The 21,347-nt window shown below is 38.1% G+C and overlaps 3 protein-coding genes across 3 annotated transcripts; all 3 read left to right on the top strand.

Moving 5' to 3' along the window:
• The first annotated feature begins 1,844 nt into the window (after positions 1–1,844).
• Positions 1,845–3,807, top strand: LOC116265093 (endochitinase 4-like). The gene is made up of 3 exons (XM_031645631.2): positions 1,845–2,139; positions 2,305–2,422; positions 3,274–3,807. The coding sequence occupies exons 1-3, from the start codon at positions 1,869–1,871 to the stop codon at positions 3,566–3,568; spliced, it is 684 nt and encodes a 227-aa protein (XP_031501491.1). The 5' UTR covers positions 1,845–1,868; the 3' UTR covers positions 3,569–3,807.
• Positions 3,808–10,183: 6,376 nt separating this feature from the next.
• LOC116267584 (endochitinase 4-like) lies at positions 10,184–11,567 on the top strand. Its single transcript, XM_031649409.1, has 3 exons — positions 10,184–10,465; positions 10,609–10,726; positions 11,133–11,567. Exons 1-3 carry the CDS (start codon positions 10,195–10,197, stop codon positions 11,425–11,427), a joined length of 684 nt encoding a protein of 227 aa, XP_031505269.1. The 5' UTR covers positions 10,184–10,194; the 3' UTR covers positions 11,428–11,567.
• Positions 11,568–18,538: 6,971 nt separating this feature from the next.
• Positions 18,539–19,765, top strand: LOC116266488 (endochitinase 4-like). The gene is made up of 3 exons (XM_031647750.2): positions 18,539–18,823; positions 18,962–19,079; positions 19,374–19,765. Exons 1-3 carry the CDS (start codon positions 18,553–18,555, stop codon positions 19,666–19,668), a joined length of 684 nt encoding a protein of 227 aa, XP_031503610.1. The 5' UTR covers positions 18,539–18,552; the 3' UTR covers positions 19,669–19,765.
• Positions 19,766–21,347: the final 1,582 nt, after the last annotated feature.

Below are 21,347 nucleotides of genomic sequence, written 5' to 3'. Positions count from 1 at the left end.
AATTCATATGTTAACATTTTGTGCCTAATAGATGGTGTGGGTTTTGTGCCTAATAGATGGTGTGAAGTTGGTAAGTGGTCAGTTTTCATTATGAAACTCTAAAGCGTGAACTTTTTATATTGCAAGTGTGACACCAATATGCAAGTTGAAGCAAGTTGAGTGCTATTCTGAGGGAATGAGAGAAGGGTGAGAGACTTCAGCCTTTTTGTTGAGTGGTAGGATGAAATACTTGTCCAACTCATTTAACTTACTAACATTTTTAAAATCTTGTTTTGGCTTATGTAAATATTTTGAAAAATATGATGGCCCGTGTGACTAAGGACGGAGTCGGGGCTGGCATAGGCCATTGCGCCGCCCCATCCTTTCCCAATATTTTTTTAGATTTATATGTGAATTTTAAAAAATTCAATTATCCTATATAATAACTTAGCAAGTTATTTTCAACTCCAGTTAAAATTTTGAAATAATAATTTGGCCCTCCCAGAGAAAATTTCTGTGTGCCCTTGCCTTTGACAATCAAAATGCTTGTATCCTTGACTTGATTATAACATGTGGAATTAGCAACAATGCTCTAGCAACAGGACAGGCATGAAAATAAATGCAAATTTATTCCTCTAGGGATTCGCCTTTTAACTGAATTTCTTGGAGGAAGGCTCCAAGGTTACAAATTGGGGTGAACAACGAGCTCTACTCTTGAACGAATTCGAGAGTCATTTGCTTAACGAGTTAATCTCCAATTCATGAGTCGATTCGTTCAAATAATCAAGTTGAGTTCGATCTCAACACGTAACTGCCGAGTCGAGCTCAAGCCTTAATCGAGTTTGTAGAGTCTTAATCGAGTCGAGTTCGAGCTCCTCATGTAACGCTGAATATCAATTCTATTCTAATGAGTTTGTCGAGCTTTAATCGAGTCGAGTTTGAGCTCAACAAGTAACAATGAATATTAATTCTATTCAAACGAGTTTGTCGTGTCTGAATCGAGTCGAGCTCGAGTTCAACACATAACTGTCGAGTCGAGCTCGAGCTGCTTTCGTCGAGCAATTTTCGAGCTCGAAACGAGTCGAGCTAGAGGTTTCATTAGTTGAGCCTAGTTCTAGCTAACTGAACTTGGGCTTGACTCTCTCATGTTCATCCCTAGTTATAAAGGCCAACTTTTTTTATTGCATTTAACACATATATATATATATATATATATATATATATATATATATATATAAATGCTGACATGAACTACATGATACTATCATTTTTCTCCAGTGTAAACAAAAAAAATAATTTTCTACTTAAAAAATAATATTGAAAAATGTGTCTTTCATGCATTGTTAGTAGGACTGGCCATCGGTGTGGCTCCACAAGAAATCGGTTTTGGGTTCATTGCAACTCGAGCACGTCTGCCCAGGCCTGAGGCTCGATCCGATTAAAACAAAAATATGTTCTTTAATGTAATATAACACACAATCGTACTTCAGACCTCAGATTAAGAAAGCCTCCTATTTAAAGAACAGCATGAAAAGCACTCAATTATGACATGATTCAAGTGGAGATCACGTCTTTGTATTATTCGTCAACAAGATAAAGGCCAGTATCAAGAAAACCAAAAATATGAGACCCCTAATGAGGACTCAAGCAAAAAGAAAAGGCCAGTGCAAAAATTCCGCAAATGAAAAGACTGGTCAATGTAGAAGTAGTGGCAGGAAATTGAAGGGGAAGGCAAATGGAGCTTTCAAAGCTACACTGAAGACCGACTCTGCACCCTCAATTGATAAGTTCAAAGACTCTGCTAGTGTGATCACTGACTTGGTGCCTATAAATACCTGATAGAATGCACCAGGCTGGGCACAACAGGAGAAGTGATCATAATCAGAACCATGAAGTGCTGCACACAGTTTCTTGGGTTTGTTCTTGTAGCTCTTGTTCTGGAAGTGGGCTTGGCCCAGGACACTCCAAGGACGATTGTCACTTCTGATTTCTTCAATACCCTCCTTCCTCAAGATGGTTGTGAGGGAAAAGGCTTCTATAACTATGATTCCTTCATATCCGCAGCAGAAAGTTTCAACGGCTTCGGCACCACCGGCGGCACCGATGTTCAAAAGAGGGAGTTAGCTGCTTTCCTTGCTAATGTCATGCATGAAACAGGAAGTATGTCCCTCGAGATAGCTGTTTTGTGGCAGAAACTACTTCCATGCATATAGATAATGTTTCTAGTTTAGTGGTTCTCTTTGCATTTTGAATTATTCATTGCTGTTGGCACTCATGAATTGAAGTCGCTAATATGTTTATTTTGACAATATGAACAAACTGAAGGCTTCTGCTACATAAACGAACAAAACCCAGGCAGCATCTTCTGTGATCAAAGCGTCTCGCAATATCCTTGTGCTCCAGGGAAAAGTTACTTCGGCAGAGGACCACTTCAGCTATCATGGTAACAATCATTTACATATTGACTCCCTATACCTTTACTCTAGCATTTAAAGGGAAAACAGCATGATTTCTGTCTCATCGATGATTGGCGCCCTTTCTTTTTTAAAAAAATTCCATTTTAAAGTCTGCACTGTGGTTCTTACTCTTCCATCCTACTGTTAACATAGGTCCAGTTAAAGAATAAAAAGCAAAGAAAACAGTACTGTTAACTAGGGGTGAACACCAGCCAAGTTGAGTCCGAGTTCAGCTAGCTCTATTTCTGCTCGACTAATGAAACCTCGAGCTCGGCTCAAGCTCGAGAATAGCTCGACAGAAGCAGCTCGATTTCGAATTAGCAGTTACGTGTTGAGCTCGAGCTCGACTCGATTAAAGCTCAACAAACTTGAAGGAGCTTTGTAAAAACATACACAATTAATTAGCGTCAGCATACTAGTTTTTTCATTTTCAAGCCAAGTAAAGCTTTAACAGTTCGAGTTCAGTAAACTTGAACTCTACTTGATTATTTATGAGTCGACTCACGAACTCAAACTCGACTCGATAAGCAAATGACTCGGCTTGAACTCATTCACAAGTCGACCTCGTTGTTTACCATAACTTAAAACAATAGTATTGATAATCAATCTCCCTCTCTCTGCACAAATTTTTTTTTTGAGGTGAGTAAGAGCTGGAAGGAGGGCAGAAGCCCTCCTCCCTTCCCTCCACACCCCAAGGTCCAGAGTTACATCGGGATCAGGTTCGGTTCTTGAGTATCGTGAGTAGTAATCATACAAATCGAAATAATGACAAATATTATGCATGTTGTTACTTGACCATCATTCTTACTTTGGGACATGGATATGCCTACACGCGTAGGAACTTCAACTATGGTGCAGCTGGGCAGGCCATTGGTTTTGATGGCTTGAACAACCCAGAGATCGTGGCCCAGGACGCAAACATATCTTTCAAGACTGCAGTGTGGTTCTGGATGTCCAACAGCAACTGCCACCAAGGGATCACAACAGGTAGTGGCTTTGGCTCCACCATCAGAGCCATTAACAGTGGTGAGTGCGGTGGAGGAAATCCAGCAACAGTACAGTCGAGGATCAACTTCTACCAGAGGTTCTGCCAGCAGTTCGGGGTAGACCCAGGCCAGAACCTCTACTGCTAGAATTTGCCACCGCCCTCCTGCATGCCAACGTTGCCCTTGATCCATCGTGCTATTGGATATATACCTCTACTAATATGCTTGTACTCAGATAAATAAGATGTTATTGACATTGAGATCAGTAAAAGTGAAGTTTCCTGCATGCTCTCTCCCCTTCCCTTTCTCTCTCTTTTGATCATATGTAATCACGGGTGGAACCAGAATGTTCTGGGTAAGGGGCCACTAGTTTAAAGGTTTTAAATTTTAATTCAAGAGGCACCCAGTGTGTAAACTAAAAATACTATCTTAAAATATTAATATGAAAATAAGTTTTTCTTTTTCTTTTTTTGGCATATAAGGGCAGTTGCCCACACAGTAGCACACTTGCCTCTGCACCTGTATGAGGTTGATCTGAAAGCCTTTGCATGTAACCACCATTTGTTGGAACCTGAGAAGTATTTCACCCTTTGAGATGGTGTTACATACTCAAAATAGAAACTGACTTCTACCAACCTCCACCCTGTTCTTTTACACCATATATATATATATATATATATAGAGAGAGAGAGAGAGAGAGAGAGAGAGTGGGTGTGATAAAGCTACCCAGCCATCACAAAGGCTATCTACTTAGAAGCAAATATAAAAGGTTAATAAAAAAAACAAGAAGAAAAAGGTGTAAACTAATATTAGATAATGAATTTTTTTTTTATGTTTCTTTTAATTGTCCATCATGTTGAATGGGACGATAAAAACTAAATGTTTGAATATATATATATATATATATATATATATATATATATATATATATATATATAATGGTTCTTTGGACTATCTTGATTGGCTTTGCATTTTCTCCATGAATCTGTTCAACTAGTCTTGGCCTGTAAAAATCGGCAAAAACCTTCAATTGGCTGCGTGTAGTTAGTTAAATTACCCATACAAAACATGAGACAGCAAATTCTGGAGTTCACCAGAGCACCCACCCACACCCAGTAAACCATTCAGATCCCAACCAAGGTTCGAACAAGAAAACTGAACATTTTATCTTATCAAAATTTCAAGACAAGATATAGACGTTGGGAAGAGTTAGTATATATATAAATAAATAAATAATTATAAAAAGTTTATGTATAAATAAATAAAAATTTTGTTGCTGGATGCACCAGCCTATATTCCAGCCGTATTATATCCATTCTTATTAGAGCAAAGAACAAGAGAATCAATAAGGAGTTGGGAGAAGCACTCACAGAGGAGTACGGAGGGCACAAGAAAACTCTTTCCAAGACTTGAACCCAAGTTCCTCAGCAACATCACTAGTTTGACTTGTTTCTAACAAAAGAGGGCACAAGAAAAATAGCCGAAACAGTGAATAACCCCAAAACCAAACATTAATAAAACAAAGCAGCAGTTTTTAATAAAACAACTCAGCTTCTCTCTAGTCAAACCAACCCATGATTCATGGCTTCCAGTACGCCAAAAGCAACAGAAATAATTATAATTAAAGATTCAAACAAATAGAAACAAACAAGAATCTCAACCGATTGACCGAATTCTCTTAGGGATTCTTTGCCTCCGTCGCCGTCCACTGATCCGTTCATCGCCTCATTGCCTCCATCGCGGTCGCCGTCCACCGGTCTCCCGTCACCATCCACCGGTGGTCATCACCAAATGAAGAAACTCAGAGGCAGAGAGGGAGGAGACGAGCCATTTAGTGTTTTAAGTTTTCCTTTTTTTTTCTTGGATCTAGTTTCAAAAACTAGATCCAAACGTACCACCACGTATTGACATACCGGTACGGGTATGTGGGTGGGTCTGGCGTACCACGGTGACATAGCTAGCGGCCCTTTTTCCCAAGGACTAACCTTTCCTTTCACACAAGCAATTTGGGATGGGGCCGCCACTGTCTTTTTATGGTCTTGGGTGCTTTGAGCACCAGCGGTAGGAACAAGTTGAACCAGAAAATTTTGGTGGGGAGCACTAACCGATCTCTAGCTTAAAAGAATGAGCACTGTTTCAGGTCTGATTTGGGCGCTTCACTTAATTTTTAAGTCAACACAATATAATTTTGAATTTTTCCAAAGAATTGAGCACACCAGCCCCCTTCACTCCGCCATTGTTTGGGAGTCAACATGAATGGGGTAACTATGGCTGGTCTACACTGAGGACATTCTCTGATTGTCATATTAACGAGAGGTCGGAGACAACCGAGGCAAAAGGCCAACCAGCGGCAGAGGTGCTGATCAGGAAGCGCATTTGAAGTCGTTGACAGAATCAAATGGTTTGTGCCAATTAATCCATAACTGGACAATTGCCTGCCTTCTTGACTGCACGTGCAACAAGAGCAGAGCGATATTTTTTGTAATTTTTTAAAAAGGAATGTTTTTTTTACTTTTTTTTATTTTCCATTTTTGTCTTTATAAAAAGTTTTGTTTTTCTATGGAATTGGGTGTATTTTTTTTATTAACCAAAATAGCTCGGTTGAAGTAAAAGCAAGACCTTTTTTTTTAGATAAAAAATGTTAAAAGTCTACATGTCTTTATCAAAAATTTTGAGATCACCCCAACTCCTTCTTTTCCTATTTGCACGATCCCCTCTAATCCGATATATATATATATATATATCAGTCATGCTAGTTATCTTTTGAAAAAAGAATTTGATATCTCCAAAATTTCACATTTTTCACTTTTCATCTTTTGCTCTTGTCGTGGGGCTTTCACTTTGACAGTCCAAACGCATTATGGTCATTTCCTATATTCCCATGGATGCAACCAGCGCTCGCCGTTTTAGAAAGGTTATATTTCGGTCTCTGTTATAATTTCTAAACTAGAGTTCAACATTCTTAACAAAAAATTTATAATTTCAAAACTAGAGTTCAACATTCTTAACAAAAAATTTATAATTTCAAAACTAGAGTTCAACTTTCTTAACAAAAAATTCCTAACTCTGCCTTATGTGGCACGTTATTGCTGGAATCTGTGTCATACATCAAGCTCTTGTCCAGTGAACCAGTTGTAACAAGTGCCGTCAAACACGTATTTTCTGGACATAGAGACAACATGTCCACTTGTCTGGCGTCAACAAACATGTTGAACTTAGAGGCAGCTTGATAAATACCAGACCACTTAAGAGGCAAAAACCATATCATAAGTTTGTTTCCAAAATTACTTTAAGCAACAGCGCTAGGGGCTGGGAAGTGGGAGGGTGTGGGTGGTCAGCGGGGTAGGAGCTTTCTTCACAGTGTGCATTCTGCTATCTGAGCGTATGTAGCGTTCTGGCGCCTATTGCTTTCTTTCCTTAGCTAGCTAGCTTGCTTGCTGGTGGCTAGCTTGCTACCCGACCAAAAGACTGATATCAAAACCTCTTTCCTGCCCCTTTTTGGAGACTTTCACCACCTTCCCCGGAATCAAGGTCTCACGATGAGCCAGAGCATGAAGCTCATTCACAATCCCCAGTGTCTGAAAGGCGGCTGGAGCGGCTCACTGACCACCAACAAATCAACTGTCAACTTCTTCTTAGACTTCGGAATGGCAAACAGCGGAAAGGGGGGCTTTTAGGCGTGAGGCATGAGAAAGACAAAGAAAGGGACGGTGAAGTTGAAGTGGACCTCAACGGACATATGAAAAACTTCCCAAGCATGAACTCAAACGAGGCATCACACAAGGCCAATCCAAATCGCTCGAAAGACGAAACTCAACTAGCGCTTTCTTTCTATACGAGAATCATCGTTCTCTATCTGAGATTTGTTCTCGCTCGCGAAGGGGTACGTCCACGGATCACTAGGACCGGGAACAGATCGAGACGGGAAAGGAAAAGCCGTTATAAAGAAGCATAGGTCTGAACCTTCTTCGTTTGCTCACCATACGTCATGAGCACTGAAAAGCGAGTGCTTTGAAGGAGAGTTAGAACTGAGCCAATTGGCCATTAAAATTTAATGCAGGAGAGTTAGATAATCCTAAATCTCAATGTTCCAACATCAGGTTATACACAATTATTGCAGGAGAGTTAGATAATCCTAAATTTCAATGTTCAAACACCAGGTTATACACAATTACAACAGGAGAGTTAGATAATCCTAACTCACCAGGTTATACACAATTACTGCAAGAGAGTTATATAATCCTAAATCTCAAATACCAGGTAATAAACAATTATTTTCATGAGAGTTAGATTATCCTAACTCTCTGCCCAAGTGGGGTCGTCTCTCTCGTAAACACTAATTTAAGATAAATCATACCTTGGTTAAAGTTATTTTAGTAAAAAAATTTGCTTTTCTATCATCACGATTTTAATGGTATAAGAGCGCTTGTTCTTTTTTTCAATATTAGAAAACATTATTAAAGAAAAAAAAATGACTAACTCAACAAATGTTCCTGATCAAATCATTCTTAAAGTCATATCTATGACGTCAACTTAATAAAAATAGAAAAATTAATAATTCCTTTAACGGGCCTAATTTTTTACCCTTATCAAAGTGATCTAATATTTACTGGTCTCTCTCTCTCTCTCCCCCCTATATATATATATACATACATATACATGAAAAAGTTATGCATAATAATTTTATAAGTCTTGATGAGAGTGTGTGTGTTTGTTTTTTTGTTTTTGTATAAATTAAGGATAACTAGATTGCAATAACTTACAAGTGCAACAATACAAATAATTAATCCACCTTAAGCGTTTAATGTTTGTATATATAACAGCTCATCAATGAGAGCACTAGGTCTGATGACTTTTATGGCCAAAAGCAACAATAAGATCATGCTATCACATATATAAAACCGTCCGTGAGATTTATATCGAAACTTTGAAATCTTGCCACTTTTCAATTGAATTTGAGAAGCCGGTAGCTATCTTCTACCTCTTCAATTTAATCTTCACCCCAAATAATTCTATTAAGTCAAGCAAATCTCTTAGAAATCAGTTGCATTTTGTGTCCTTAAACTGGATCCCTTCTTCCCACTCCGAGATCCAAGGCTACTTTAGAACTTTGATGAGAAGTAAAGAACATATGTCAAATAGTGTAATGCATCCACCATTTGTAGTTCACAAAAGTAACACATATGTGAATCAAACTAACAGCTAGACCTTGATTCCTTTTGGAGATGCTTTCTATCATTATTGTACTTACTCCTCAAACATACTTTTGTTGATTGCGAGAGGCAACCTCCCTCCCCTCACCATATATACCATAATCCAGTTGGACCCATGATGCATTCATCAATTAGAGTAATGTGAATCAAACTAACAACTAGACCTTGACCCATCAGGCCAGTTATATTACACCCTTTGGAGATGCTTTCTATCCTTATTGTACTTACTCTTCAAACACTCTTGTTGATTGCAAGAAGCAATCCCCTTCCCTTCACCATCGATACCGGAACCTGGCTGGACCTATGATGCACTCATCAATTAGAGTTATGTGAATCAAACTAACAACTAGACCTTAACCCATCAGTCAGGCCAGTTATGTTATGTCCTTTGGGGATGCTTTTTATCATTATTGTACTTACTCCTCAAACATACTCTTGTTGATTGCAAGAGGCAACTCCCCTCCCCTCACCATCGAAACCAGAATCCGGTTGGACCCACGGTGCACCCATTAATTAGAGTTGCACACCCACATTTTGTAGTCAAGAACAATAGTGCTTATAGGAATCAAAATAATGACTGACCTCTCACCAACCCATCAGTCCCACTAAATCTGTTAAACCCTTCAAGGCACTCAAACAAACTCTATATGTTATCATTAAAAAATGGCGTTGAGATTTAGGAGGAAGACCCAAAAAAGTCTACCACCTTCGAAAACGCTAAACGTCTAATGTCATATTTACTTCATCAACAATTATTAGATGGTGACACCAATTGTATGAATGCACAAATATATATTAAGCAGTTATTGTTCAAGTCAGTTAAGTTGAGATGATTTCTACCAAATCCACAAATAAAGATTGTTGTCGCCTAAAAATGCAGAATCATATAGTAAACAATGACCTTCCGAGACAATTAATTAAGTTGATATATTTCCTCATAGAAATGGTCCAAGATTCGGAGTACCATTGCTCGCCGTGATGGATGGTTCTCAACAAATACTGTCCAAGCTGTGAATCAACTTAATATTAATTTTACATGTAAATTTTAAATATTAATTTTATAGGTAAATTTTAAATATTTTACTTTAATCTATGTAAAAAAAATGAAAAATTATATATCAACCCGGATTAAAATTTTAAAACTGTAGTTCGGCCGATGTAATGAAAACTTTTCAACTCCAGCAAAAGTAATTTTACAGTTTAAAACTGCTACTTTGTCTTTTTCAAAAGTAATTTTACAGTTTCCATTTTTGTCCTGGTAAGAGGAGATTCTTTCTCTTTACCAATGGGGGTATTTTGGTCATTTACACCAATAAGCAGCCTTTCTTAATAAAAAATCTGAAAAATATGGTGGCCCCAATGGCTGGAAAATGAAGGGAAGGAGCATCGATCTTTCCAAGCTATCATTAGTTTAATAAGATCAAAGACTCCATCAGTCGTCTGCCTGAAACGTTAAACATCGATCCCGCAGGTCTTTGTGCTCATTGACTTGGTGCTTATAAATAGCAGATAGAATGCACGAAGCTGGACATAACAAGCGAAGTGATCATAATCAGAATCATGGATAGCTACACACAGTTCCTTGGGTTTGTTCTTGTAGCTCTTGCCCTCGAAGTGGGCTTGGCGCAGGACACTCCAAGGACGATTATCACTTCTGATTTCTTCAATAGCCTCCTTCCTCCAGATGGTTGTGAGGGAAAAGGCTTCTACAACTATGATTCATTCATATCGGCCGCGGAAAGTTACGACGGCTTCGGCACCACCGGTGGCACCGACGTTCAAAAGAGGGAGATGGCTGCTTTCCTTGCTAATGCCATGCATGAAACAGGAAGTATGTCAGCAACTAGCTCTCTTATGTGGCAGTAATCAACTATGCAGAATTTTTTCTCACTTTGCATTTTAAATTATAGAAGCAGTTGGTACTCATGACGTGAAAGTCTTTAATATGTTTTTTTGACAATATGAAAACTGTAGGCTTCTGCAAGATAAGCGAAACATTAGATCCTTCCGTCCACTGCAATCAAGGGTACCCGCAATATCCTTGTGCTCCAGGCAAAAGTTACTATGGCAGAGGACCGTTACAGCTATCATGGTAACAATCATTTACATATTCATTTCTCATACGTTCATTTCTCATACGTTAAGATATGGATGATTTCCTAGCATCATTTTGGCCTTATCACTGGTGCTCCCCTCGGGCCCCTCTCGCCCCCCCACCCAAATTTCCTTCTCAAAAAGACGACTGTGCTTCTTTTTTTTATTTATCATTTTCCTTGAGATCTAATTAAAACATGAATTAAGTTTGAAAGAAATTAAATTTTCATGGGTGTTAATCCCTTGAAACCATAAACCATGGTAACCGAAATTAAGAGAAATTAAGCCGACAATCATATGACCTTTTTATTTCTTTGTATAAAATGCCACCAAAACAACCACATTGAAAATCTTTCATTCTCTTTCTCTAGATATCTCTCTTACTTTTACCGATACACACACAGGAACTTCAACTATGGTGCAGCAGGGCAGGCCATTGGCTTCGACGGCTTGAACAACCCGGAGATCGTGGCTCAGGATAAAGACATATCTTTCAAGACAGCAGTGTGGTTCTGGATGTTAAACAGCAACTGCCACCGAGGGATCACCGCAGATGGTGGCTTTGGCTCCACCATCAGAGCCATTAACAGTATTGAGTGCAACGGAGGGAATCCAGGAGCAGTACAGTCGAGGGTCAGCTTCTACCAGCGGTTCTGCCAGCAGTTCGGCGTAGACCCAGGGCAGTACATCGACTGCTAGAACTTGCCACCGCCCTGCCCTGCCCTGCATGTAGGCCTTGCCCCTGATCCACCGTACTATTGGATATATACCTCTACTGCATCTATGCATGTACCCAGATAAGATAAATAAAATGTTGTCATTGAGATCAATAAAGGGAAGTTTCTTGCATAATCTCTCCTTATTTTTTTTCTCTTTTTGATCGTATGTGATCTGAAAGCCTTTGATGGAACAGTAATTATTTTTTCTTTTCGCCTGAAAGCCAAAGCTTCCACCCTTTTTTCATTAGGCTAGAGTACCAGGTTTATCTTTAGTGCCTTGCCCTTTTTCAATTAAGCTAGAGTACCAGGTTTATCTTTAGTGCCTTGGGATCCCAATATGCTTCAACTTACATAGAGTTGACACTATCAACTCTCATGGTTTGGATGCCTCTGTCCAACGGCAGGAGGACGAATGGTACCCCTACCTCTTTCTTCCCACATGATGGTGGATTCCTCCCCTCTGGCCGCCAGATGGTAGCACCCTGCCTTTGCGGGCACCACCCGACTGCCGACCATTAGGGGGCGTTAGTAAAGGGCTTTGCGCTAAGTCCAGCGGTGGAGGGAGGAATCTTTCTTCCACCTCTTCCTTCAACCTCCATAGTGCAACTTATTGAAAAAATAAACATGGAGATCATGGCCGTCCAATCAAAAACATCGGACGGCTGGAGGCTGGTGTCCCCTTGCTTTTTTTTTTAGTCACGTTTTATATATATATATATATATATATATATATATGGCATGCATGTTTTGTATAAATTAATGATAGCTAGATTGCAATAACTTACTAGTGAAGCAATACAAATGATTAGGTCTACCTTAAGCATTTAATTACTGTATATACAACAACTCATCAATGAGACGACTAGGTTTCTCTTTTCCCACTAAATGCAACATCAAGATCAAGTCATCACATACAGAAAAACCATCGCTTCATTTTTATATTGAAATTTTGAAAACTTGGTCACTTTTTAATTGAAATTAGAGCAATTTGTATCTACTAGACTTCTATTTTTTCAACTAATTAATCATCATCATCTAATTTCGTTACAACTGACAGCCCAAATGATTCTATTAAGTCTAGTATATGACGGTAATTTGGTAGCTATAATGGACCCGTGATGCTTCTGTCAACTAGAGTGTCGAATAGTCATCGTTTGCTGTTTAGAAAAATAACACCTATGAGAATCAAACTGACAACAAGGCTTTTTATGATACTCAAACAAATTCATGATGTTTCTGTTAAGAAAAGACATTGAGATTTTAGGAGAAGACCCAAAAAAAATCCACCTCCTTTGAAAACCTAAAACTTGTAACCTCATTTTTTCATCGACAACTATTTGCACAGTGACGCCAATTGTAAGAACACACAATGATATAGTAAACAATGACCATCCGAGTCAATTAAGTTGAGATGATTGCTTCCAAATCCACGAGCTTGCTCTTGCCTAAAAAGGCACAAATTATACATTAAACAATGACCATCTGAGTCAATTAATTACTGAAGTTGATATATTTCCTTTTAGAAATGCAAGAATCGGACCATATTGCTGGCGGTGATGGACGGCTCTCAACAAATAATGTCGAGACTGTGAACAACCTCAACCGCACATAGGGGTGGAGTGGAGGCAGGGGCCCGCCGTGGGCCACGGCGCCCACCTCCTCAGATTTTTAGAAAATTTAAAATTTACATGTAAACTTTAAATATTTTATTTTAACATGCACAACAAATTTGAAAATTATATCTTAGTTGTGATTAAATTAGGAAGATCATGTTCATGGATGTGGCTCTTAAGATGCCTTTGCATGGGTTTTGTAAATTCACTGTGCTTGAAGTTTATATAATGTTGGATTAAAACTTTGCTTAATAAAATGGTTGGAGGCTTATCTTTCTGCAGGGGTGTTCGATAATGAGATATTTGCTCGAAAAAGTTGTGTTTCATTCGATGTTTGATTAGTATGAACAAAAACAAAAACGCGTTATCATCCAACCCCTGGTCCTCGTAGATTTTTCATGAAAATAAACAAAATGATGGTCTTTGTATTTTTTTAAAGAAAATTTTTTTAGTTTTCATTTCTGTCCTTCTCAATCACCAATGAGGATGTTTTGGTCATTTCCAGTCCATAAAAATTAATTACTGATCAAGGGTATTCTAGTCATTGCATTCTCTGTGCACAATTTTTTCTGCACCAAGCTGTGCATATAACCAGCTTCAATCAGACATTGCTGTGAAGGAGAATGTGCAATTATATATTAAACAATGCAGCCAGACTTTGGACAGCCTGAACTCTGAGTCCAAGGACTTGCAGATTTGTGGTGACTTAGTCGGATTATGTTTCACGGATATATGCATCATGGCTCTCAAAGATGCGTTAGATCATTAATATGTCACATTTGAAGTTTATACGCTCACAACTACATGAATGGTGGTTTGTAAGAGGTGACGGCCATCGGAACATATAGGCCACACTACTCGGAAGATTAATGCTGTTGTAACAGGAATGCAGGTGTTTCAGCAACATTGTCCGACAATTCTCAGTAAATTAATTTTTTTATAAAAATAAATAAGGAAAATTTGCTTCAAGAAAGCTTAGAGATACCCGGAACAGACCCACGTCCTTCCTCTTTTCCCCCCTACCGTCCACGTCAAGGCTACTTCAACTACAGGTAGAAAGGGGTACACCCATCAACCAAATTCACATGCATTCACATCAACCAAAATCTCATACATTCACCATTAATAATTCAAAAGAGTAACACCCATAAGAATAGAATTGATAACCAAACTTTTAGCTGTCTGATTCTGACCAGTCATGCTACACTCTTCAGGACTCTCCGAAGAGCTTAGAGACTTGGTTAGCCCATCGGCTGGTAGTAGTTGCTGAGCTCATGTGATCGGAACATATAGGCCACACTACTCGGAAGATTGATGCTGTTGTAACAGGAATGCAGGTGTTTCAGCAACATTGTTCGACAATTCTCAGTAAATTAATTTTTTTTATAAAAATAAATAAGGAAAATTTGCTTCAAGAAAGCTTAGAGATACCCGGAACAGACCCAAGCCCTTCCTCTTTTCCCCCTACCGTCGAGGTTATTGTTACTTCAAGTACAGGTACAAAGGGGTACACCCATCAATCAAAGTTTCATGCATTCACATCAACCAAAATCTCATGCATTCACCGTTTATAATTCAAAAGAGTAACACCCATGAGAATGGAATTGATAACCAAACTTTTAGTTGTCTGATTCTGACCAGCGATGCTACACTCCTCAGGACTCTCCAAAGAGCTTAGAGACTTGGTTAGCCCATCGGCTGGTAGTAGTTCGGTGCCAGCACCTTGCTCTTGCGGAAGCATGCTACGGCCCTAGGGTTTTACACCACCAGACGAGCAACCAAGTCTCACAGCTAGGGAGGGTTTCTCTAAGTAAAACAGAAAAGAAAAATATAAGGAAAAATTCTGGTATGGGCTTCGTGTTGTGAATTTTTTTTAGTGGAACCTTGAAGGTAGTGGTGGAGCCAGAAAATTTTCATTGGAGGAAACTAACCGATCTCTCGCTTAGGAGAATAAGTGATTGTCGGGCACTGACTCAGGTGTGGTGTGGACACCACATGCGGCTAAACTTAACTAAACCTAAATCCAGCTTAATCACAGTGCAAGATTTCAAGGGCTAACGTTGGCAATGGCCCACGCAGTCAGCTATTGCTGGAAGGTGATTACCAAGTACCTATACGCCCTTTATATTGCCCAAAATATAGCTACAGTTAAGAGATCATTTAAGCAGGAAAAAAATTGTAGTGATCCTTTCTCAGATCTGAAAGAATAGAAAGAAATAACTTCCAACTTAAAAATAATAGTAAAAAGTCTAAATTAACTTTACATGTTACGATATGCAAATGGAACAGCTTGTTTGATATGAGTGTGCATGGAAGGGCTAGGTGTTCATGAGATGTCAGGCTTGTATATTTTTTTTTTTAAAAAAAAAAAAAAAAAAAAAAAGCTAAAAGGTAACGACCAGGGCTTGCTGTTATTATTCTATATTTGTTTTTGTATAGAAAGATGAAATGTAGAATTTTAACTTAATGAACACTTGATTATCGAGCCCAAATCTTAGAACTGTGATTGGTTAATTTAACTTGTGGATATCACCTTAAATCCATGTTATAATGAACTGTAAAATTTGGATTTAAAATCTTCTTTATGCGTCAAACAATGCATGGAACTCAAATCGAAGGAGGGACGAGAAAGTGAACTGGCGTGAGATCCACAGATTTCAAGATACATAAAATATTTACAAATTTATGCTAAGCATAACTTGTGCATTCTTTAACATAAGCAATTTTGAGTTATCCTCATTAGAAATCAAGGACTTGAAATCCTAAAATCCAAATCCCACTTTGGACAACAACAACAACAGGCATGAGGTTAATTATTAAAAAACAGACTTTTATTGATTGTCTCTCATGACATGCATGATTGAACAGAGGCCTCTTCCTCAATTGGTAATTATCAGCAAAATTAACGCTTGTAACAAGAAAATGCAGCCCCATAATACCGTTGGAAGAAAAAAAAAAACAAATGCCTCTATATATAAGGGAAAGCATGTAGATACCAGACCTTAATATATCAGATTTGATGAGAATTATCTAGGTCATTAATTTTAAGAAAAATCATATGGTGAACATTAAGTTGAAGAAATGAAAACCTAATTGGATTTTCAAGAGAATGGGCTACCTCTCAAAGGAGAAAAAAAATCAATTAAGAAGATCACACAGTGAAGATAAGTTGGAAAAAAAATGTAAATCTATTTGTATTTTCAAGAGACTGAAATATCCCTCAAAGGACAAAAAATTTCAATTAAGTAAACTCATTTGTTTCCTCTGTTGAAGGGCATATCAGACTCTTGGAAACAATTAGATTTCATTATTTTCAATGTAATCTCTAGCGTTGAATTTCATTAAAATCAATGGCTGAGACTGTTCTCAAATAATTTTTAAATATGGAGGTGATTGAAACGGAAGGAAAAAATCAGAACAGGTTAGAATGACAACAATGACTTTGGAGTCATTTAAGTTAATAAAGTTTCCTCCCATATCACACGGCACATCGATGTCACGTAGAAATGGTCCAATAATCCGACCATCGCTCGCCGTTCATCCAGAAGGATGGACGGCTGTTGTGTCGTCAAAAAGTGAGCAACGTGAACGAAACTCCATCTACAACAAAGTCTATAGACTCACAAATTTATGGGGAAATAGGTGGATTATGTTCATCGATGTGGTTTCTAAAATGCTTTAGATTATTAAAAGGTTAAAAAAAGGCGCTAATGTTTAGGTATGTAACAAAGCACTTCTCATTGTTTTTAAAATGTAACTGATATGAACTCAATTTTTGAAATAAATACTCGAACAAATCATGTCTAGTGGTGCATGCCTCATATTGTTTAGGAAGTTAAATAACAAAAGCACCACTCAACTTTTAAATGTTAAAAGATATGCATACAATTTTCGGAGGAAGTAAGTTCCCCACTGATGAAAATTAAATATTTAGCAGGAAATAATAAAAAAATACTCTTCTTCAAGATTAAAAAAAAAATAGCATTCATTGGTCAACGGATGATCGGTTCTTTTATGGGAGGTACTTTTGTCGTTTTATATCAAAAATTGATTTTTTCAATTAATAAGCAGTTTTTTTTTTTTGCTATCAGCACCTATGTTTTAGTATTTTTGAAGTTGTGTGGTGGTTTGTTATTTGCCCAATCCTTTAGCGCTTTTTATAAATTTTTTCGTTAGGTTGCTGTTTCAATCACAATGAATGCTGAAATTGCTTACCAGTCATATAAGGGCAGCCTGACTTTCATTTGTTGGTTGAGGAAGGTGGACAAAACAAACAAGTGTTATTTAGAGGGTTGAGCATTATTTAGAGGGTTGAGCATGAGTCAGGGGCCTTGACTGGGCTCCCTGAGATTCCAAAAATTATCATTCATATATTAAAATTTTTTGCCTAATGGACATAGTGACGTTGTTAGGTGCTTAGTTTTTGTTTCGAATTTTTAAAGCATCAACTTCTTATACTGCGAATGAATGTACTGATATGTCATTGAAGCATAAGAGGTGTCATCTTAAAGTACCAAAAGAAGGTCTGGTATTCTGGGGTAAATATAGGAAGAGTAGAATGTTTTCGTTTGTTGAGCGGTAGGATGAAATACTCTTTCTACTCACCCAACCTGTTAACATTTTAAAATCTCCTTTTTAACTCCTATAAAATATTTTGAAAAAAAAATAATAGCCCTAGTGACAATCAATCCTCAGACCATTCTCCTCCTCCCCTTCCTCACCCACGCACAAAAGAAAAAACAAAAATCATGGATCCACTGTTGTGTCCTTTTTAAGTCTTTAACTTGAGTAGAACATGTAGGCTCCACCTCACAAAATTGCCTTTGTAAAAAGGAAATATGAAAATTTCCCTCTAAGGTCACAAAGACCTGCCTTTCCCATCGCATTTAATTTAGATCTAGTTAATATATATTTATGCTGACATGAAGAACAAGATAGTGATCCTTTTTTTTTTTTGTGGTATGGACAAAAAAAAAAAATTTTATTTAAAAAATAATAATATTGAAAAGCACGTCTTTCATGCATTGTTAGTAGGGCTGGGCATAGGTCCGACAGAAGTCGGGCTTGGGCCAGGCTGAAGCCCATAACTGCAAACGAGCCCGTTCCTATTGCCCGAAGTACTTGAAACCTCATATTGAGCTTATCAAAAGCCTCCTATTAAAGAACAGCATGAAAAGGCATAAATTTTCAATTAGGACATGATTGAAGTAAAGATCACGTCTTGGTATTTTTTGCTAACAAGTGTAAGGTCGGTAAGAAAACCAAAGAATACGAGAACCCTAATAAGGACTGAAGCCAATGAAAAAGACTGGTCACTGTAGAAATTAAAGGTGAAAGAATATGGATCCTTCAAAGCTATACTGAGGACCGACTTTGCGCCTTTAATTAATAAGTCCAAAGACTCCATTAGTGTGATCAATGACTTGATGCCTATAAATACCAGAGAATGGACCAAGCTTGGTATAACAGGAGAAGTGATCATAATCAGAATCATGAAGAGCTACACACAGTTTCTTGGGTTTGTTCTTGTAGCTCTTGTCCTGGAAGTGGGCTTGGCCCAGGACACTCCAAGGACAATCGTCACTTCTGATTTCTTCAATACCCTCCTTCCTCAAGATGGTTGTGAGGGAAAAGGCTTCTATAACTATGATTCCTTCATATCCGCCGCAGAAAGTTTCAACGGCTTTGGCACCACCGGTGGCACCGACGTTCAAAAGAGGGAGTTAGCTGCTTTCCTTGCTAATGTCATGCATGAAACAGGAAGTATGTCGTCCATTAGATTTCTGTTTTGTGGCAATAACTACTTCCATGCATACAGATGCTGTTTCTAATATAGTACTTCTCTTTGCATTTTGAATTATTCAATACTATGTTTGTTTTAACAATATGTACAAACTGTAGGCTTCTGCTACATAAATGAACAAAACCCTGGCAGCAACTACTGTGATCAAAGCAACCAGCAATATCCTTGTGCTGCAGGAAAAAGTTACTTTGGCAGAGGACCACTGCAGCTATCATGGTAACTGTCGTTTACATGTTGACTACTCTAGCATTTAAAGAGAAAACAGCATGTTTTTTGCCTCACCATTGGTGTTTTTTCTTTTTAAAAAAAAAACTCTGTGATTCCTATTTTTCCATCCTACTTTTAACAATTTCCATTAGATCCAGTTAAGAGAATCAATCTCTGTTTTCTATTTTGTCGGCAACTCAATCTCTCTCTCCCTCTAGAAATGAACTAAAGACAAATGTTATGCATGCTGCCTAGTTTGCCCATCATTCTTACTTTGGGACATGGATATGTATACACACATAGGAACTACAATTATGGTGCAGCTGGCCAGGCCATCGTCTTTGACGGCTTGAACAACCCAGAGATCGTGGCCCAGGATCCCAGCATATCTTTCAAGACAGCGGTGTGGTTCTGGATGTCCAACAGCAACTGCCACCAAGGGATCACCACAGACGGCGGCTTTGGCTCCACCATCAGAGCCATTAACAGTGGTGAGTGCGGCGGAGGAAATTCAGGAGCAGTACAGTCCAGGGTCGGTTTCTACCAGCGGTTCTGCGGGCAATTCGGCGTAGACCCAGGCCAGAACATCGACTGCTAGACATTGGCCATCACTCACATGCTATTAGAGACATGTACCACATCTAAGCATGTTCTCATTTAAATAAAACGATACTATACGTGATCAATAAAGTGAATGTTTCCTCTCTCTCTCTCTTTTTGAAAGATCCTTCTGTGCACAAATATCATTGTCTCTGTCTCGCTTTTCATTTTCTCCGTGAATCAGATGATCTTGCCTGCAGCACTTGTGTGAGCAGCGGCAGAACCAACAGTCAATGCCGGAATTTTCCCTGCACAGGACATGCGGCATGCAGCGAATTCTCGACTCCGTTGGACCACCCAGAAACTCGGCCGAGCCCATTATGATCTCTGTAGTTAGAATGGCATAACTTTTTTCACAGCAATTAGTTGTTGTTTTCTATACCACTTTTGTTAATTAATCCATCCCTATAAGGAAGATACCCGACTAAGCCCTTCTTTCTTTCTTTTGTCCTGTTCCCGGGTGTTAAGGACTCTTTGGTGACCCAGGTCTAAAGCAGTACGATTAACTAGAATGTTATATATGCAACCTTTGTAATCTGAATATATATATATATATATATATATATATATATATATATATATATATATATATATATATATATATATATATATATATATATATATATATATATATATAATTAATGGCTGTCGGAGTCAATGAAGTTGAGAAAAAATTTCTTTCAATGGGCACGGCATATTGCTTTCCATAAAAATTGTCATATATATATATATATATATATATATATATATATATATATATATATATATATATATATAAAATAACTGTCCTTTGTCCGAATCAATGAAGTTGAGATAATTTTCTTTTGAATCCACATGGCATATTGCTTTACCATGAAAATTATCAAAGAATTGAACCGTTTTTTGTCATCCTATCTTTGGTCAAGTCTTTGAACAACCTGAACTGTACCTCCATCCATAAATTCAAATCTATGGACTCACCAATTTGTGGTCCGCTCGAGAAAATGAAGAAGACAATTGTTGGAGTCTAGGGCCAAATTAAGACCTCGGTATACTGTTGTCAATTCATGGTTTGCAGTAGAGTCTACTGAAATAAAATAACATGTATAGGAATTGAATATGCTAACGAGGGGTAGTAGCGTACTGGAAGGTAAGGTGGTCCGGTTTTTTCTAAAGTCTCAGGTTCGAGTCTTTAAGTGGTCATTGTCACGTCACAGTGCACTCTAACCTCTAGTCACAGTGCACTCTAACCTCTAGCCTGTAAAAGGGCACGAAGCATATTCTCTAAAACCTAAGGGGTGGGCACAGGAGGGTCAATGGCCTCTTTTAAGAGCGGTGTAATGAACCACTCACCCTTTAAAAAAAAATTAAAAAAAAAAAACTATGTATTATGCTAAGCCCTTAAAATTGTCTATTCATTGCGCTTGAAGTTTGCATATTAACAACCAAATGTGTCAAACATGCATTTTTGCGTGGGGTTTTACACGTCAACAACCAAGTCCCTCAATTAGATAAAACATAGTAATAATAATAGAAAAATTGATCTCTTAAAGACTGGAAGTATGGGCTTCATATTTCCAATTTTTTGGAAGGAGACTCTAAAATGACAAGGACATAGCCTTTATATTGTAAAGTGGAGTGAATTTGGCAGGCCGTCGGATTGAACTTAAGCGGCAAGACAACACCCATCCCCACCCC

The sequence above is a fragment of the Nymphaea colorata genome, chromosome 1 (genome assembly GCF_008831285.2).
Source record: "Nymphaea colorata isolate Beijing-Zhang1983 chromosome 1, ASM883128v2, whole genome shotgun sequence".
Classification (NCBI taxonomy): domain Eukaryota; kingdom Viridiplantae; phylum Streptophyta; class Magnoliopsida; order Nymphaeales; family Nymphaeaceae; genus Nymphaea; species Nymphaea colorata.
The sequence above is the reverse complement of the archived record's forward strand: the minus strand, read 5'-3'. Positions and strand labels throughout refer to the sequence as shown.

Excerpts from the sequence above, each read along its gene's own strand:
- LOC116265093 (XM_031645631.2), top strand. The coding sequence starts at position 1,869 with ATGAAGTGCTGCACACAGTTTCTTGGGTTTGTTCTTGTAGCTCTTGTT. Across the intron at positions 2,140-2,304 it reads TGTCATGCATGAAACAGGAA|GCTTCTGCTACATAAACGAA; the intron begins GTATGTCCCTCG and ends AACAAACTGAAG. Across the intron at positions 2,423-3,273 it reads GGACCACTTCAGCTATCATG|GAACTTCAACTATGGTGCAG; the intron begins GTAACAATCATT and ends CTACACGCGTAG.
- LOC116267584 (XM_031649409.1), top strand. The coding sequence starts at position 10,195 with ATGGATAGCTACACACAGTTCCTTGGGTTTGTTCTTGTAGCTCTTGCC. Across the intron at positions 10,466-10,608 it reads TGCCATGCATGAAACAGGAA|GCTTCTGCAAGATAAGCGAA; the intron begins GTATGTCAGCAA and ends TGAAAACTGTAG. Across the intron at positions 10,727-11,132 it reads GGACCGTTACAGCTATCATG|GAACTTCAACTATGGTGCAG; the intron begins GTAACAATCATT and ends ATACACACACAG.
- LOC116266488 (XM_031647750.2), top strand. The coding sequence starts at position 18,553 with ATGAAGAGCTACACACAGTTTCTTGGGTTTGTTCTTGTAGCTCTTGTC. Across the intron at positions 18,824-18,961 it reads TGTCATGCATGAAACAGGAA|GCTTCTGCTACATAAATGAA; the intron begins GTATGTCGTCCA and ends TACAAACTGTAG. Across the intron at positions 19,080-19,373 it reads GGACCACTGCAGCTATCATG|GAACTACAATTATGGTGCAG; the intron begins GTAACTGTCGTT and ends ATACACACATAG.